Genomic DNA, 16,802 nt, shown 5'->3' on the forward strand with positions numbered 1-16,802 from the left:
AACCTTATTATTTTAACATGTGAAATTGCGAAGTGTTACACGAAAAAGGACGCTACAGGGAATCACCTTAATTGAATACTATAAAGCATAGAATTTTTCGGGGTACCAACGTAAACAAGCGTATAGTATATTCTATATGCAAGAGTATTGATGGTTCGAAAATGAGGATAACTATAACAAACCAACATTTTTTGCTAGAGCGAAAGTGAGGATAGGAAACTAAGCACTTGAAAATGGCTAAAAATCTCCCTAATGTAGGATTAAACAAAAAAAACTTGTTAATGGGATTACGCAAGTGTGCGAGATAGAAAGGTCAATTAAAATAAAAACCATAAAATCAATCTACAAAAGGTCGATTCTTTGGTACCTATTTAATCAGTGGATCAATACTAGAGCCAAATGTAAGATCAATCTTTTTCTGAAGATCGCCCAATCCTACGAGTGAGTGGCGACAGGAATATGGAAGAAGTAAACAAAAACTCCTCGAGAGAGAGGGAGAGTGAACTTCAGCGAAAGGATGATTTGACATGAGGTGCGCTTTTCGAGACTCCGGATGAGTTTTTTGTTCGACGCAAGTAGCTCAGAGTTCACCCAGAGTGAGAGTAAGAGCGTGTCATAAAAAACATGAACATGAATAGTAGTAAACCTCACTCTCATTTTATCCCCCTTCTCTCACAAGTTCTGAAGCTCAGCGGAATGATTTGGCAGTAGGCATTCTACTCCTCAGAAAAATGCTACACTCGACTCATTTCAAACATTTCAAAAGCGATGCTCCATCAAGCCTGCATGGACACTAGAGTGATGCAAAATTTGAAATTTTTGCTCCACAATACTTAAACGATTCCAAATCGGATCCTGACTAACCTCTCAAAATTTGAACTCAATTGGTGAGAAACTGATATGGCACAAGCTATTTGAAGTTTGTATGGGAATTACTATGGTAAAACCAAGATTTTTGTTCATGTCTATCTAATAATTCACCATATCGGTCTGCTTCAAAAGTTACAACTTTGCTGAAGAACACTTTTTGATTAAATGCAAGGATCGAAAGTTATCAATGGTTCAATGCACTGATGTCTTATGATCATGCTCAACCAACTGCTCAGCAGGCAACATTGGTGTTTCTGGAGCGTTGAATAGGACACAAAAATCATGGCTACTATGTAACACTGCAAAATACAGTGTTGCCTACAGAGCAGCTGCTTGATCATGTCATAAGTTTACCAATCTCTTAAATAATTAATAACTTTTTCCTGTCTCGTTTTACATAGAAACGATCTTTAGCAAAGTTGTAGCTGAGAAAATTTTCTATAAGAATGACTATCGAACTGTTTCGCAGCTCAATATGGAAAAAGACTCGAAGGCAATGAACAAAAAGATGAGATTTCCCATAGTAATTTACATGTAAACTTCAAATGCCTTGTGCGAAGTCTGTTTCTAACCAAATGAGTTGTAACTTTGGGAGGCTAATCAGGACCCGATTTGAAACCATTTAACCACTGTGGAGCGAAAAAGTCAAATTTTGCATCAGTCGAATGGACACTGCCAGCAAAGCTGCGGCACACTGAGAAAAAATGTAACACAAAATAAGTGTATAGATGTGACCACCCCTAACCTATATTATTAGGGCTGTGAACCATTTTGGTTTGAGTTAAATTTAACTCGTGGTTAAAAGTGACATTTCGAAAGTTATTTTCTATGTTCGAAAATCCCTGTGCTGTCGATCGACCGGTTTTCGAGAAGAACTCAGCCACAGTTGTCAAAATTTAACTTCTTGTCAGAAGTAACCACGCTCGGATAGCAGGGTTAATCGATAACTTTCCATCTATCAAATTTTAACCAAAAGTTAAAATAATCCACCAAATGGTTCAGAGGCTAAGTGCGTAAACTTGATTTTCTATGGATCAACATACCAAATTTAAATCGCTGAAAATCAGCAAAATTTTGCTGATTTTGAACTTGATGAAAGATCAGCAAACTTTCCAGCAAAATAAAGCTACTGAAATATTTAGCAATTCGAACTTCTGTGAAAATGAAAACATTTGACTGAATCTTCAGTAAATCTGTTTTTTGCTGATGCTGTAGCAAATGTCTTTTGTCAGTACTTTGTTTGCCACGTTTGCCGGAGTATCAGTAACATTTTATCCATTTGTTTTCGCTTCCGTAATAAGTATTAATTAATGCAATTCACTGTATTGTAAAGATTCAATGTTTATTTAAATACATCCAAGTAGATAATGAACAATTGATACGGTGAAAACTTTTCGCCGCAGCGCCATGCGATATTGCATTTAATATTGACTCATTTAGCTTACGATTACAGGTAGAACACCTTTCGAAGAGTGCTAAAATTATATGGAAGTATTGTTTAATTAATCAAATGATAAATTCAATTCTCTTACTTCGGTTCTCTTCCTGGTCAATTGGGCTAGTAATCACACGATGAATTTGTAAAAAAGCGCACATTCAAAAAACAATAATGAATCTCAAAACAAAAAACTTGTTTTGACAAATCATGTTGTTGAACATCCAGCAACATTTTCCGGCATGCTGATTATGCAGTTTAAAGTGCTTTTGCTGGAATAAGTTCAGCAATCCATTTTGCTGGAGCTCGATTCAGATTTTTGGTGTGAACTTCGTTAGTTCAGTGTTCACTCGGCTGACGACAGAAGCAGGCCACTCTCGATGTGTGTCACGCGATCGTCTGTTTACTCGGCAGCAACCATTGTGTGGTCTTCCTTATTGTTCTTCATCAGTAGTTCTTTCGGTCGATGGGTCGTCGACTTTGGAAAGCAACCATTTCGTGATGAGTGTGTGAGTGATGACCGCGTTTTGCGGCCTTTGCTATAATGGAAGCGCTCTGTCCCCTGTTGGTGATACTGCCATACAATGAAACTACTGGAAGCGGATCCCGTTCTGATGGAGGAGGCTTATTGGATAGCGGAAGATAAAGTGTTTGCTGTGCTGTACCTATTGACTATAGTTTTAAGATGTTTTGTACAGTGAAAAAGAATCCTCAGCTCTGTGAAGTTTATTCGATTGAGCCTTATCAAATAAATCAAAATACAAAAACAAAACTTCGTTCGTTTACGGTTCATTGTTGAAAGTTTTATGGATCATTTGCAATATGTTTATGGGTATTTCGTGCAATTTCAATGCTCATTCTTTAGAAATTAAACGGTACATTTTTACAATTGTGTAGCTAAATTTTACATAAAATATGGAATATATTGATATTTGGATCATTTGGATGCTTTTACGGACCGTTTTTCAATATTTTATGGATCATTTTATCAACTCTAAACGTACATACTTAGGGCTGCCGGTATACACTAAGATAAAAAAACAAAATAATTTGTAATGGCCTTTGTTCAAGACCTAGGAGCTTCATCAAGGGTGACACACAAGGAAGAAGTGTTAGTTTGTTTACTAAAATGAACTATGCCCATTTTGTTATGGCAAGTTTTGCTGTAAGAAATGCTCCTCGCATTTATTAGCGAAATTCACACCAAAGGTTGATTAATTGCACAGGAAATCAGTTTGGCACGGCATTTGTGACCAGCATACACCTTCCGGTCGTATGAAACAGGTCAAAAACTGTCCAAATCCGCTTATACAATTTTTTGTTTTGAATTTCTGTATGGTAAAATAGTGAACTTTTCGTGAACAGTAACGACAAAAAAACTCACCAACACTGGGAGACCGTGAGCTCCTGCCCACCGTGATAAAACCATCTCGGTCCAAGACGACAATTGGACGAAGTTATAGGGTGAAAATGGACGGTACTAACCCCGTTAAATAAAAACCGTTTTTTTACCATGACTTTTTTGTTTGAATTTTCCAATTGTTTCATTGTTGCACAAAGTTGTAAATGCTTCAAAAATGCACAAAGAAAACATATCGCTATCTCTTCGTTTTAAGGATTTATATCCGTATTCATGTTTTTTTAACACTATATTTAAGGGGGAATCCACCCTAATGTACATACTTGGAAAACATTGAGGTACTTTATTAGAAAATTCATTAGGCATCCCCTTGGATCCCTGTATGAAATGTATATGTAACAGTGGGGTATAAGTTGCTGAACGAAATTATGTAGTGTTTAGCTGCTAATACCTACAAACCTGCAAGATAGCGTTAAAAAGTTATAAATATGGATGTAAATCCTTCTAATCGAGATAGCGATTTGATTTCTTCAACAAAAATGTACATTTTTAAAGCACCTACAACTTTTTGGAACATTGAAAAAATTAGAAAATTCAAACAAAAAAGCCATGGTAAAAAACGGGATTTGAGGGGGTACTACCGTTTGTACTCCATTTTCACCCTATAACTTCGTCCACTTGAGAGATAGCAAATTGTCGTGTTCGACAAAGTTTCTTAAAATGATGTCATCTACAATGTTTCCGTAGACGTTTAACAATTTTTAACCAGACATAAAAAAGTTATTTTTTTTATCTGAGTGTATGTCTCCCTTAATCAACCATTTTCACCACTCAAACAAAGTACTCAAAAATTGAAGAAATATTCTAAAAGACATTAAAATGATACACTCAATAATTTCGTCGCAAATGGCCACAAGTAAAGTGTACTAAATTAAACTGAATAAAGGCTCAAATGATCGCTGGTCACACATTTGCTTAAATCGAAAGCTTTGACACAATAGCTGATCCGCAGTGAATGAGACTATTACTCTCCACGTTGCATTCCAATGTAACTTTGGATCGCAAATTACTGGAAACATCTTCGCTCGAAACTGATTTCTGCCAATCCAGCAATCACTCAGTGTCGTTAGATTCTAAAACGGATCAAATCGTATGCAAGGTTTTCAGTCATAAACATATCATCAGTTTGTCATAGGGTGAATGTACTAATGTTTGGCCTAAAAAAAAGTGCCTGTTTCATGAAATTAATACACAACTACCGCAAAACAATAATGAGCATCGCTAGGAAAATTGAACTTCTAAACAAAGACAATAAAATGAGCATCGCTTGGATCGCACCGAATCGGGTTGAATTCAGTGCATTTTGTATTGCTTCACAAATATGTACGCATGATAATTTTATTCTCTCCTCACCGCTTCCGCAGCTTCCCGAATCATGCACGGATTTTCCTTTTTCCTTACAAAGTGATTGCTTGTTTTCTTTAGTATGTTATTCAAACATATCTTTCGCTAAGTTCTGCGCGCTAATTTATCAGTACCCAAGTACATGTTTGTATAGTGTTTATCTTCCTTCCGCAATAATTGAAGTACTTGCCTAAAAATATACTCGTCTCCGTTTATGAAATATGAAAGCGTCGTGATTCTGTCTTTTAAATTTATATTTTCATAATTTTCCCTATTGAGTGAAGAAAACGTCGATCGCTTGCGTGGGATGCGTATAGAAGCGAAGGTTTGTCTGTGAGTAATGTGTGCTTGTGTGTGTGTGTGTGTATGTGTGAAATGTAGGGAAGAAAAGTCCGTGTTTGCTTTTGATCGATACACTTTGGTCACTGGTTGCCTCTGCTGTCTCTCTCTCTCTACATATATTAACCATATTTATCTTCTAGAGCGGGAGATCAAAACGAAGTGAATATAAAAAGCTGCCAATTTTTGATGCATTCCATCCTCATCGTCACCTTCGTGTTCAAGACTGCGTGACTGTTTGCTATATTTTGCATTTGGTTTGCTTCTGTTATTTATAGTGAAACAGCCATGATGTGTGAGATGGTCACTGGGTTGAGTCATTATTATTAGAACTAGTCATTTTCTGCTTTAGAGTTAATATTGTTAGAGTTTGGTGGCAACCGGTTGCGCAATTGGCGGTTGCCTTAATGCGTGCCATTTCCGTTGCTTACTACTTGTCGATTGAGATTTTTGGATCCTGTATTTGAATTGGTTTTGCTTTACCCCTAACAGATTTAGATTCACTTAGTTTGGTTTGTTTTAACATTCATATTGTTTTTAACATACACGTTCATTTTTTTTTTGCTTTTACTATTCATATTTTATTTTGGTGATAGTTGTTTTATAATCTACTTTTTGTCTTAAAATTGATCAAAACTGCAAAATTCAAAATTCGATGGGATTATTTCCATAGTTTTCATTATCTCATTTCCACTATTTCATCATTTTTTTTATTATTATTATTTAACTTTATAAGTGATCTAATAATGCTCCGGTCCACGACGTTTGTTCTTTGTCACAAAGCTCTTGTTTTACTCTCTTTTACTTGTTAGTCAAATCATTCAAACTTCAAACCGACGACACAATTTACAGACTTTTCTGCCTCGTATCGCTTGCTTTTGCATTTCATTTGTATGCAGTTTGGTCCACGTAACTGTTTTCGTAATTTTGTATTTTCTGTTTACGTTTGGTTTGCTGCTTTAGCAATTGTTGTCTACGTTAATAATGTCAACAACGATGCCCCCTTTTCAAACCTCGGCATTCCTGCGCACGAGCGCACGGAAGAAGCAAGAGGACATCTGCAAAAAGTTTGCAACAATAACAACAACTACCCAAAACGGAGTGTGATGATAGTTAATTCAAAACTGTAGTCGTTCCTTTCTGTGGGCTAAAGATTAGGAAGTTAAATACAGTACAGTAGGAAATAAATATTGCATTGTTTGGCGCATTTGGAGCCGATCCCACTAAAAAAAAGTTTCACTAAATTCTCACTCACAAGTTTAGACTTCAGTTGACGAGAGATATAAGTTTGCACGTGTGTCTTGTCCGTTTCATCTTATTTTTTTTTTTTGACGTTTCAACATCGTTGAGCTTCCGAACCCTAGCAGTTAGTGTGTTTTAGTGTGCTTGCGTGCTCGGACACGTGCTCGTTTTGGTTTTGCTTAACAGGTTTCCGCTCGTCTGCTACCAAACAAGCGTTGTTTTAAATTCATCAGTTATCAGATTACTTAGTATCGTAATATATATGTATATATATATATATTAAGTATAGCTTCTTTTTTTTTTTGATAAAGCTTTATTTGCTTTGTTGACATCACTTAAGTTTTTTTTTGTGTTTACTTGCCTATGGAAGAACGTTTGGTTTTATTCATTCGCAATAATTCAGAATATATAACTCTTTATGTGTTTCTTTTTAATGATTTGTATTTTAAATTTAAATCACCTTTTTCATACGCTAAGTGAGTGAGGATATGTTTAATTTAGCTTCACTTGCTGTCGCCCTAGCAACGATACTTTTTTTTAAGGGTAAGTGTGAACAATAACTATACGTATAAATAAAAGTCAAACGGTGGATATTGTCATTAATACAGAGGGCATTAGTCGATATACCTTGAGTTAAAATACACTAACTACCATAATTCGTTCCAAACTTTTAAAGAAACATCAACAAATTGTTTAAACGTCAAAGTATGTATATATTTCGATTTGGCAAAAAATGGGGGAACGAAAATAATCATGCTATATAATACGCGATACTGACCGTTAGAGTATAAATAGGAAAGATTGACTACTTCCACTAATGTCGAGTAAATCTAAAAGAATACGAACAAAATATTTGTCTACTGAATCCTACTTAATTTTCTGAATAAGTTTGGCTAGTTACAATTGGATTACGGATGCATACTCGTACAAACTTATATTTCTATACAAACGACGATGAATGAAAGTAAACTAATTTTTAAGGAGCGCTTCCACTTCCTATCGGGACCACTACGAAGCAGCTGGCGACGGATTGGCGGAAATCCCACTATCTACCAGCACTTCCGTACGCACGGTTACAACGTGTTTGTTAAACGTAAAAGCAATCGATACCAAGACAGAAGAGAGAAGGAAAATAAAACATATGTAGGTGTTTGTTCACAGAACTGACTCTAAACTAGCAAAAATCGAAAACAACGGCAGAAAGGCGATACTTAATCGAATAGCTCTGTCAGTGTTCGAGTTGCGTTCGATTTTCTACAACGTGACCCCCACCGCATTGGGCAGCCGGTACTCGATTCAATGCGAATCAGTCAGTGGTGACGAGGGGATGAATGGGGAGAGAAAATTACTAGGTTAAAGCTTTCATTAAAAGATGTGGGAAGAACAGAAGGAACATGCAAAGGGAAGATTTAGCGGGCGAGCGTCTAATTATATTGGTTTAATCGAATCGAGTTCCTATAAGTACTTGGCAGTTATAGAATGCACTGGTTCACAGATAAATGGATGCGGTGTGAAGAATCTTTATACAAATCTTTGTTTTGATTTGATCAACCGGCTTATGGAGGCAAAATACGGAAGGGTGCTTTATAATAGCTTCGAACAACCTAAAGTTTCTCATGAAATATGCACTTTTGAAAATAATGAGGCATTATTTAGCTTTGAATAATGTTCAACAATCAAATCGAAAGCAAGGGTTCAACCCATCAGAAGCATCAGGTTTCAATCAACTACCTATTGGCGTTGACGGCACCTGTCTCTACACGCGCAGAATGATAGTTCTAGATAGAGCTGGAATTAGGGCGTAACAGCTTTTGTAAACAATGATTTCTTTCGATGATTTCTAGGAATTCAAGACACGCCCACGCAAACCAACATAACCATCGGAAAGCGGAAGTCTTTCCCTACCCGAAGGTGATGTTGACTAGCGTGAGCGAGCCTTGACCTTTTAGAAATCACCAAGAGAAGTCATTATTTACAAAAGCTGTTACGCCCTAATTCCAGCTATATCTAGAGTTGCTTTATGGAGTTTTTTCGGTGGAATGAAAGGATAAGGAACAACCGACGCAACCATAGACTCTGACTAAAATTTGGGTTCCGTTTACTCAAAATCGTTACGGGTACTCACTGAGTACAAATCTGCTCGAATTTTCAAAAAAAAAATCCCCAAATATGAGTGACATTTACATGCAAAATAAATGGAATGAACATTAATTGTAAGTGAGGATTTCTTACATCCTCTGTATGTGGATGTGTTTCTTACAATGTACTGTAGAAAAAGTTTACTTGTGAAAGTAGTGGAGGGCAGTCCACATCGCCATTTAAATGTTTCGCTACAAATAACGCTTGTTGCATTTTTCTTCTGTGTTCCAATGTGTCCAGGTCCAATAGCATGCATCGGTCGCTGTATAAGGTGGTAAATTCATCGGCTCGCGCAACGGCAGGCTGCGCAAAGCAAACCTCAAAAATCTTTTCTAAACACGTTCTATTCGGAGGTTTCACACTAGCTCATATGGAGACCTAGTATGGGCCGAACTAAACTTGAAATCTCGTGCAATCTTTGAAATAAATTGACGATTCGCCTTAGAGATGATCGAGAAATAGTGAATATTGAAGGTCAACTTTGGGTCCAAAAGAACACCAATACCAGTCATACGTTCTACTCTGCGAAGCGTTACATTGTCAATGCAGTAGTCGTAAAGGATTGACCTCTTAGAGCGGTGAAACGTCACTTTGGAACGCTGATGATGAGCTTATTGCGACGGCACCAATTCACAAACAAATCTAGCAGAGCTTGAAGACGACGACAATCCTCAATCGAATGAACTATGACGCATAGCTTAAGATCATCTGCATAAACGAGCTTGCATTTAACTCCCAACAATGCTGCTACATCGTTGAAGAATAACGTAAAAGTGGACCCAGGTTACTTCCCTGAGGTACTCCAGAGGTGCTGGTAAACGTAGAAGAGACACAATATCCTAGTTGTAACCGAAGAGTTCGTCCAGTCAAGTAGGAATGTAACCACGACCTAAGTTGCTCAGGCTTTCAGATCAGTATTTACCGGGAATAAATCCATGCTGGTCAGTTGAAATGTAGTTCTTCGAGCGATTCTGGACAAATTCGCTCAAGATGATCTCAAACAGTTTGAACGCTGCTGAAAGACTGGTGATACCTCGATAGTTCTTAATATCCCGTTTATTGCCAGCTTCGAAAACAGGAAACATATACGACTGCTTCCAAAATGTTGGGAATTTTCCTTGCTCAAAGGATGCATTAAATATGGCTGCTAAAGGTTCTGCTAAGGCAGCTGAGCAACGGCAGAACACCACTGACGGAATTCCATCTGAACCAGGAGAGAGTGAGGTTTTCAGTCTCCTTGCTAGTGAAAGTACCATATCCCGAGTTACTTCGAATGTGCTCAGTTCCACTAAGTCAGAGACAGCTTCAACGTCACTTGTCATATTTTTATCGAAGACAGAAAGAAAGAGTCCACTTCCCATCGAGTAGCATGTTGGACGGTATATTCGAATCTTTCCTTTTGCTGTTGACAAAGCTACAATAATTTCGGGGGTTACGCCGCAAATTCCACCGAACTCTGAGGACGTGTGATTTATACAAGGCACTGTTAAGTTTAATGTAAATGATACTGGCACGCTTGAAGTCACGCTTCGTGTCAGCTGTTCTGTGACGACGTAGTTTTCTCTGGACTGCGTTACGCTCACGCTTCAGCACTCTAAGCTGAGAAGTACTCCAAGCTGGGGAAATTGGTCGTCACAGAGCACTTCGGTATGGTTTAATGGGCTTGGCATAATTCAGGGAATTACTTATAAGTTCAGAAAACTTTGCAAAACTTCAAATTTTTTTGCAGAAAATCAGCTAAATTCAGAAGAGTTCATCGAACTGTTAGCATATTTAGTAGAAATTAGGAGAACTTCTAAACTTCATAGAAATGTGGTTTTACTTCGACAAACTTAGTAAAAGTTCAGCAAACTTCAGGGAATTTCGTAGAAGCTCAGCAAATATCGTAGAAGTTCAGCATTAGAACTTCAGGGTGCTTCGCATCAGTTTAGAGAGCTTTGTAGCAGTTTATCAGAGAACATGTTTCAAAAAAGCTCAATGAACTACTCCCTGGATGTTCCGGCCAGTTAATATAAAAAAAATCATCATTCAATAATCAAGGTTCAGGATCTTCCCGGAAGTTTGGAGATCTTGGTTAAATTGAGATCCTACATTCTCAAAATTCATCGGTTGTCATACATGATCTGAAAGAGCTTCGTTCCCTGAGCACAATGATATTTGTTTTCGATCCCATGAACGTTCAACTCGTTTTTTGAATCTTTTTGACACATAACTAACAAATTGACAGCTCTTCCTATACTAAAATACCGCCGAAGGCCGCTAAAATGGTGATTCTCGAGCAAGAACCGATAACATATAGGGTGTCCCAGAAAGGACAGTGACGAAGGAGACGATAAACACTGAAATTTACGTTCGGCGTCTGCGGTCCACGATCCGTCAACATGATGGCGCAGTACTATTTTGGTTCGATTTGGTGTCAATACACTACTCGAAAGACACGGTAGCTTGGTACACAGCAAACAATGTGCAATACGTGCCAAAAGAGATGAATCCTACGAATTGGGTTCTTAAGGGGTATTGAGGTAATTGCATATTCGTAATCTGCATTACAAATGGAATCGAAATCCAAAATATCATCAATTTTGGAGCACTGTAACTATTTTAAATAAGTGTGATTACATAAGCAAAAATCAAAATCTTAGCGCCCCTCGATGGTACTTCGTATGGGAACGAGCTGTCAGTTTGTTAGTTTAGTGTCAAACAGTGAAGTGATTATTTTGCTTTTAATCCTGATTTAAAAATTGAGATGGAAGTAAATGGGATCGAAAAAAATATCGTTGTGCTCAGAAAACGACGCCCTTTCAGATGATGTATGAAAACCGACATATTTTTCAAAATTAAAGAACCCAATTGTCCGGAGGTCCGGTCAATCGAAACTTTTCGCCAAGGAATCTGTGCTGCTCGGATTTCTGCCAATGTAATGGCACTGTTCCAGTGCACCAAAATTGATGAAATATTGGATTTCGATTTCATTTTGTAAAGCAGATAACGAATATGTAATTACCTCAATAGCCCTAAAGAACCCAATAAAGAGAGCTTGCGAAAAAATTCTGGAATTTGGAAGATGACGTAAAAGGTAAATATTCGGGTTCTGCTGAAGCATGCAAACAACGTTACGTAAGCCATAGATTTTCAAAGAAGCAGTGAAAATTGTTCACTGTTTCTACTCATAAGTGCTGACAAATTAAAAGGCATTGTAGACACACATCAAGGTTCATGTTTGTAGCTTCGTTTAGATCATATTTAGATATTTTTGGGGTGATAATGAGAGTAATCTGAAATAAGGTTTCCACCTTAACATCGCAAAAAAAAAAACGTTTGCCTTGCATATTGCTCCAAAAGAAAAAAGTATTTGATTGACACGAATTTCCACTGTCACTAATTGAACAGAACCAGTAATATTTTTTCAAATTTTCTTAATCATTACGAGAGATTACACAAAAATATCTGTTTTCTGAACAATTTATTAATTGGATTTACGTCGCATTGTGATCTCACGGCAGTATAGGGAACTTCTTAGAAGTTGATGGAACATCCCGCAAGCCCAGGGAGCTTCGGATAAGCTCAATGGATTGAAAAGAAGTTCAGGGAACTTCGTTTGGAATCATGAAACTAACTTTAAGTTCAAGAAACTTTGTGGAACTTGAAACTTGAACTTCGTTGGTATTCCGGATTTCCAATAAAATATGAATAAACTCCGCTGGGTGTTCAGATAGTCTCCTAAGATTACTGGTTGATCATATATTAGCTTGTGATTTATTAACAAAATCTCCAGCGTCTATCGTAAATATCAGTAAAGTTTCTCTGGCTATTTTTCAACACTGTAGGTTGATGAAGTGCAGGGTTGTTACAAAAATGCCGATTGTTAATCCGCAAAATCCACGCCATGCAACTAGTTATCTACCGAATCAATGCCAAAGAAGTTTGTATGTAGGCCAAAAAATTATAAAACTTTTCCGAAGTCCAAGATGTGGATTTTGTATAAGTTAAATAACTTATTAAAAATATTAATTTTACACTGCTTTCAAGGAGTTTCAAATGTTTTCAAAATGAAGACAAGTCTTCAAATCTGACGTCTCTGCTTGGAACTGCCGTTTTAGTTATGTTTATATTGAAAGTTCATTAAATTTGCTTCTGAAGTACTTTGAAACGGGTCTACTCCGTTCGGCATAATGCCGTTTGACATACAGCCGTTTGGCAGAATTCCGTGAAAAAGTGTTATTTTAGTATTGCACAACAATAACAGCAAATTTCACCTCTAATTGGCATCACAAAGAATATTAATAGGGGAAACGCACCTATATTGGCCATGTCCTTATTTTGGCGATATTGAACGTTTTTCACAAGCTTGTGGTCTTGAGTTCTGTTAAGATTGTTGATTCAAATCATATTCATAGGGGTACACATACATATCGCCCACAAAACGCACGAATATAGTGATTCAATCGTTTTTCTGAGGTATGACCAAAATAGGAAACTATGGACAACACTGGTGCAATTACCCTATAGCTTTATTTTTAATTCATTCGGACAAACGGTGGCATTCCATTTCCCGAGTTGCCATTTCTCGGAAAATTATTTGTCTGAATGCCATTTCCCGAAATGATTCCCTGAAATTTATTTTCCCATAATAAACTGTTCACCGGAATTCCATTTATTATTTATTATTTTTATAATAATTTGCAAAGAAGGAAATATTCCCTTCCTTATAAAAGTATTAAGAGAAAACAAAATCCTAGTAGCGAGCTATCAAATTCTCATTGACGGTGCTACTATCGCTCTTTACTCCTATGGAAAATCCCTGTCACATGAAAAATTGCAGACAGTCCACTGACCGCTTAGCAGCTTCATGTACCATTTTTGTATGTATTATACCAAACAACTATTATGTCAACGACCATTCTGCCAAATGACTACTATGCCAAACGACTATTATACCAAACGGGGTACACCACTCTGCAAGAATCCCAAAAGAGTTTCCTACCGAACCTGTCTATTGTTGTTGAATACTGTCTCATTTGAATAGGAAATCAAGCAAAGATTTAACTGCTATGCTTTCATTGAGAGTGTATGTATGTGCACCTGATTGACGATGATTTAAAATACCTTAGAGTATCAGTATAATGAGATGATTCCGCAGTAGTTCTGTACATTCTTGCTGTCGCCTTTTCGTGCACTGGGTTCCTCTTAGAGTTGACAAATGGTCAGAAAAGTTTCCGATTTGTACCGTTTCCGTCGACGCACAACGTTAGATCACGGGGCGTGGGCGAGAAAGGTGAAAAAAATTCAACCATGAGGTCGTAAATCGTTTGATTAATGTGCTGATTTACGTGCTGGTGAGCCTGTCGTTCGCAAACCCATGGTTATTAGCATGATGTAAACAGTTTTTCCGTGCTGATTAACATTGGCGCATCAATTTCTGACTCAACCTTGATTGGATTATACCAATTTTGGTTAATCCGCTTTATGAACCAGCACATATGTAAACAGGCCATAAAGTAGTAATCAGCGTCGTCAACATAACCAGCTGATTCGATTGGTCGCCAGTCAACGCGGGAGACTGCGCAATTGCTCATCGAAAATCAAATGTATGAGTTTCTTCTCGTATGCCCAAGGCGTCAGGATCTAGTATGGATCAAGTAGAATGGCCCACATAAAAATTTTAATTTTCTACCTATTAGTGCCTTTAGGTGGGAAAACCACTATCTGACAGTTTCAGCTCATTTGGTTGTGGCACGAACTGAAGCCTTTGGTTCAAAGTTTATATGGGGTTTTTGGTCAAAATGTATGAGAAAATGACACCCCTTCACTCTTTCGATCATAGAGTTGGTTGATTAGATTCGATTTAGCTCAGAATTTCAGCGCTTGTTGCTACTGTAGCAAAAGTTAGTTATAGTCCCCGAACTGCAAAGCGTAGTCATTGCATTCCAAATTGGAAACAGTAGCCCAGATGGAGTTTGCATGGTCCTGAATAGTATCGATATCGTTGCGACGTTCAATTGAATCGCGTGGGTGACATCTATAACTGATCAATTTCAACGATGTCGCACTATTTTAGGCAATTGGTTGTAATTTAATTGTAATTAACTGACCATTCCATTCCTCAGATTAAATCGAAAATATCCATCCCCAAAGCCCATTAATGTTGTTCTATTCGCTTTCAAGTCACTTGAACGCCAACCATCATCAACTCACTTGAACCGTTTATTGACGTGTTTAACGTGGGATTTGAAATGGTGTGGATAGGGGAACGAATTGAATGGAGCGGCTTTCGCACCCAGCTTAAGCTTTCAAGAATATCACGCTCTGACGGTAGCTCCTAGCTCCGATGCAAATATCACGAATTAAAAGTCACAAACTACTACTATCAACTGGTAGAGGAAGCATTTCCTTGCCTGTTGGTGTTATCAATTCACGTGTGTGAGATTTTATTATTGAGAAATCGACAGTGAAACCCATTGTTTACAAATGTGAAATGTTGAACCAAATTTATTAGTTAGTTGTTGTTATGTCGGCATTCATTATTTGATGAATATGTTGTCGATGTGCGTCCTATAATTGCAAACACCACTTATCTCGAATGCATTAATCTTCTGTCTCATCCATTTATCTGTGGTACCTATGGCTGAAAATCAAAAAATGTGATGGCGCAAACCAGAAAAAGAAAACAACCAAATATTATTTACTTCTATGAAATCATAATTTCCGAACAGCAGATGTGATGTGTAACGCAATTTCTCGTACAATCAGTAGAACACAAATCAGGCTTATTGAAAAATAAAATCCAACTCACTCACCCTCAAATCACACTCTCGTCTTTTCAAAATTGTCTTTCGATACAAACTTACGTGCAAAAGTAAAACCGTACCTAATACATTAATCCTAACAAATACTGTGTGTCGGACGCAAACGCGCTAAAATCATTGGTTCTAAAACTAACATACAATACACTACACGACTCGAGCGAACCAAACAACCCTAAATAAAAAAAAATGAAGATCAAAACTACGGCTAAAATCACTTAAAACATACAACCTACCAAAACTAAACTGATTACTTAAAACGTAAAATAAAAGACAGTCTTGTACGAAAAATATCGCAGCAAATCCCCCTTCCCGCTCATCCCGCTTCGAATTTCGGCGAGGGGAAAAGCGAGAAAAATCATGTATCCATGAGAAAGGAATCGCGCCCAAAATCTCCTCATTAGGCCCCAAACTCCGCGTGCGTTCTTTGCTGGGAGCGCTGGGTTTTATATCACTTACGCGTTTATCACACCGCTGCTACTAACTGGGCGCACTGCATTTCAAACCGCCCTGCTGCCGTGCTGCCGTGCTTCAATCAACAGTGCGCTTCGGGAAACAGTCTGCAAACAATCGGTCGGAACAGGAAAACAGGGGAATACGTAAGAATGGATCTGGACTGCTTCCGCCACCAGTTGAGTGAATGAGGCCGAAATTGTGCGCTGTTAGGGAACTGAGATCATCGTACACTTGCGCTTAGTAAGTAAGTAAGTGAGTACCTACGTGTGTCGTGTTAGGCCAGAATATAGGGTGTGTGTGTGTGTTAGAGTAAGGCAACAACTGCGATTACCACACTTCACCTCTATTGCGGAACAGAGCGGGATATGCAAATTGAAACTTGTACCAGTTGCTTAGAGGGTAGATGGGCATTCGATATTACATACAACAACCTATTAGAAGATAGCGCGCGGAGGATGGAGAGGTTTAGTGAAGCTGGATGCAAAACCACACACGCGATTGATTTCCTCACAGGCTGGCTGGTCGGGATCATTGTCTCAAATATCTATACAAACAGGAATTTGTCACGATTGTTTACAGCCGAACGAGAAGGGTAGCTACTCGGTGAAGATTTATTACTCCAATAACAATAGCGCAACCCGGACACTGGTAGACAAATTATTGGAAGTGGCGTTTAGTACATGAACATGACTACGGAAGAAGCATACAATTTTTGATTTACGGTTTAGCGACTTTGTTTATGAGAAAGTTTGAG

General features: G+C 37.8%; 2 protein-coding genes across 4 annotated transcripts in view; one reads left to right on the forward strand and one right to left on the reverse strand.

The window, feature by feature from the left end:
• The window catches only part of LOC135704237 (uncharacterized), a 119,428-nt gene that overhangs the window by 37,752 nt on the left and 64,874 nt on the right, over positions 1 to 16,802 (forward strand). The window lies entirely within an intron of this gene.
• The window catches only part of msi (musashi), a 169,526-nt gene that overhangs the window by 16,247 nt on the left and 136,477 nt on the right, over positions 1 to 16,802 (reverse strand). The window contains exon 8 of one of the 3 annotated variants that reach the window (XM_065225672.1): positions 13,618 to 16,152. The exons of the other annotated variants lie outside the window; for them this stretch is intronic. Coding sequence (XP_065081744.1) covers positions 16,128 to 16,152 — 25 coding nt within the window. The 3' untranslated portion in view covers positions 13,618 to 16,127. Of the gene's footprint in view, positions 1 to 13,617; positions 16,153 to 16,802 lie in introns of those variants that run through there. 3 annotated transcript variants of the gene reach the window in all.

This window comes from Ochlerotatus camptorhynchus, unplaced genomic scaffold (assembly GCF_037179485.1).
Source record: "Ochlerotatus camptorhynchus isolate MF236.1 unplaced genomic scaffold, CSIRO-AGI_Acam_v1.1 ptg000232l, whole genome shotgun sequence".
NCBI classification, from domain to species: Eukaryota; Metazoa; Arthropoda; class Insecta; order Diptera; family Culicidae; genus Ochlerotatus; species Ochlerotatus camptorhynchus.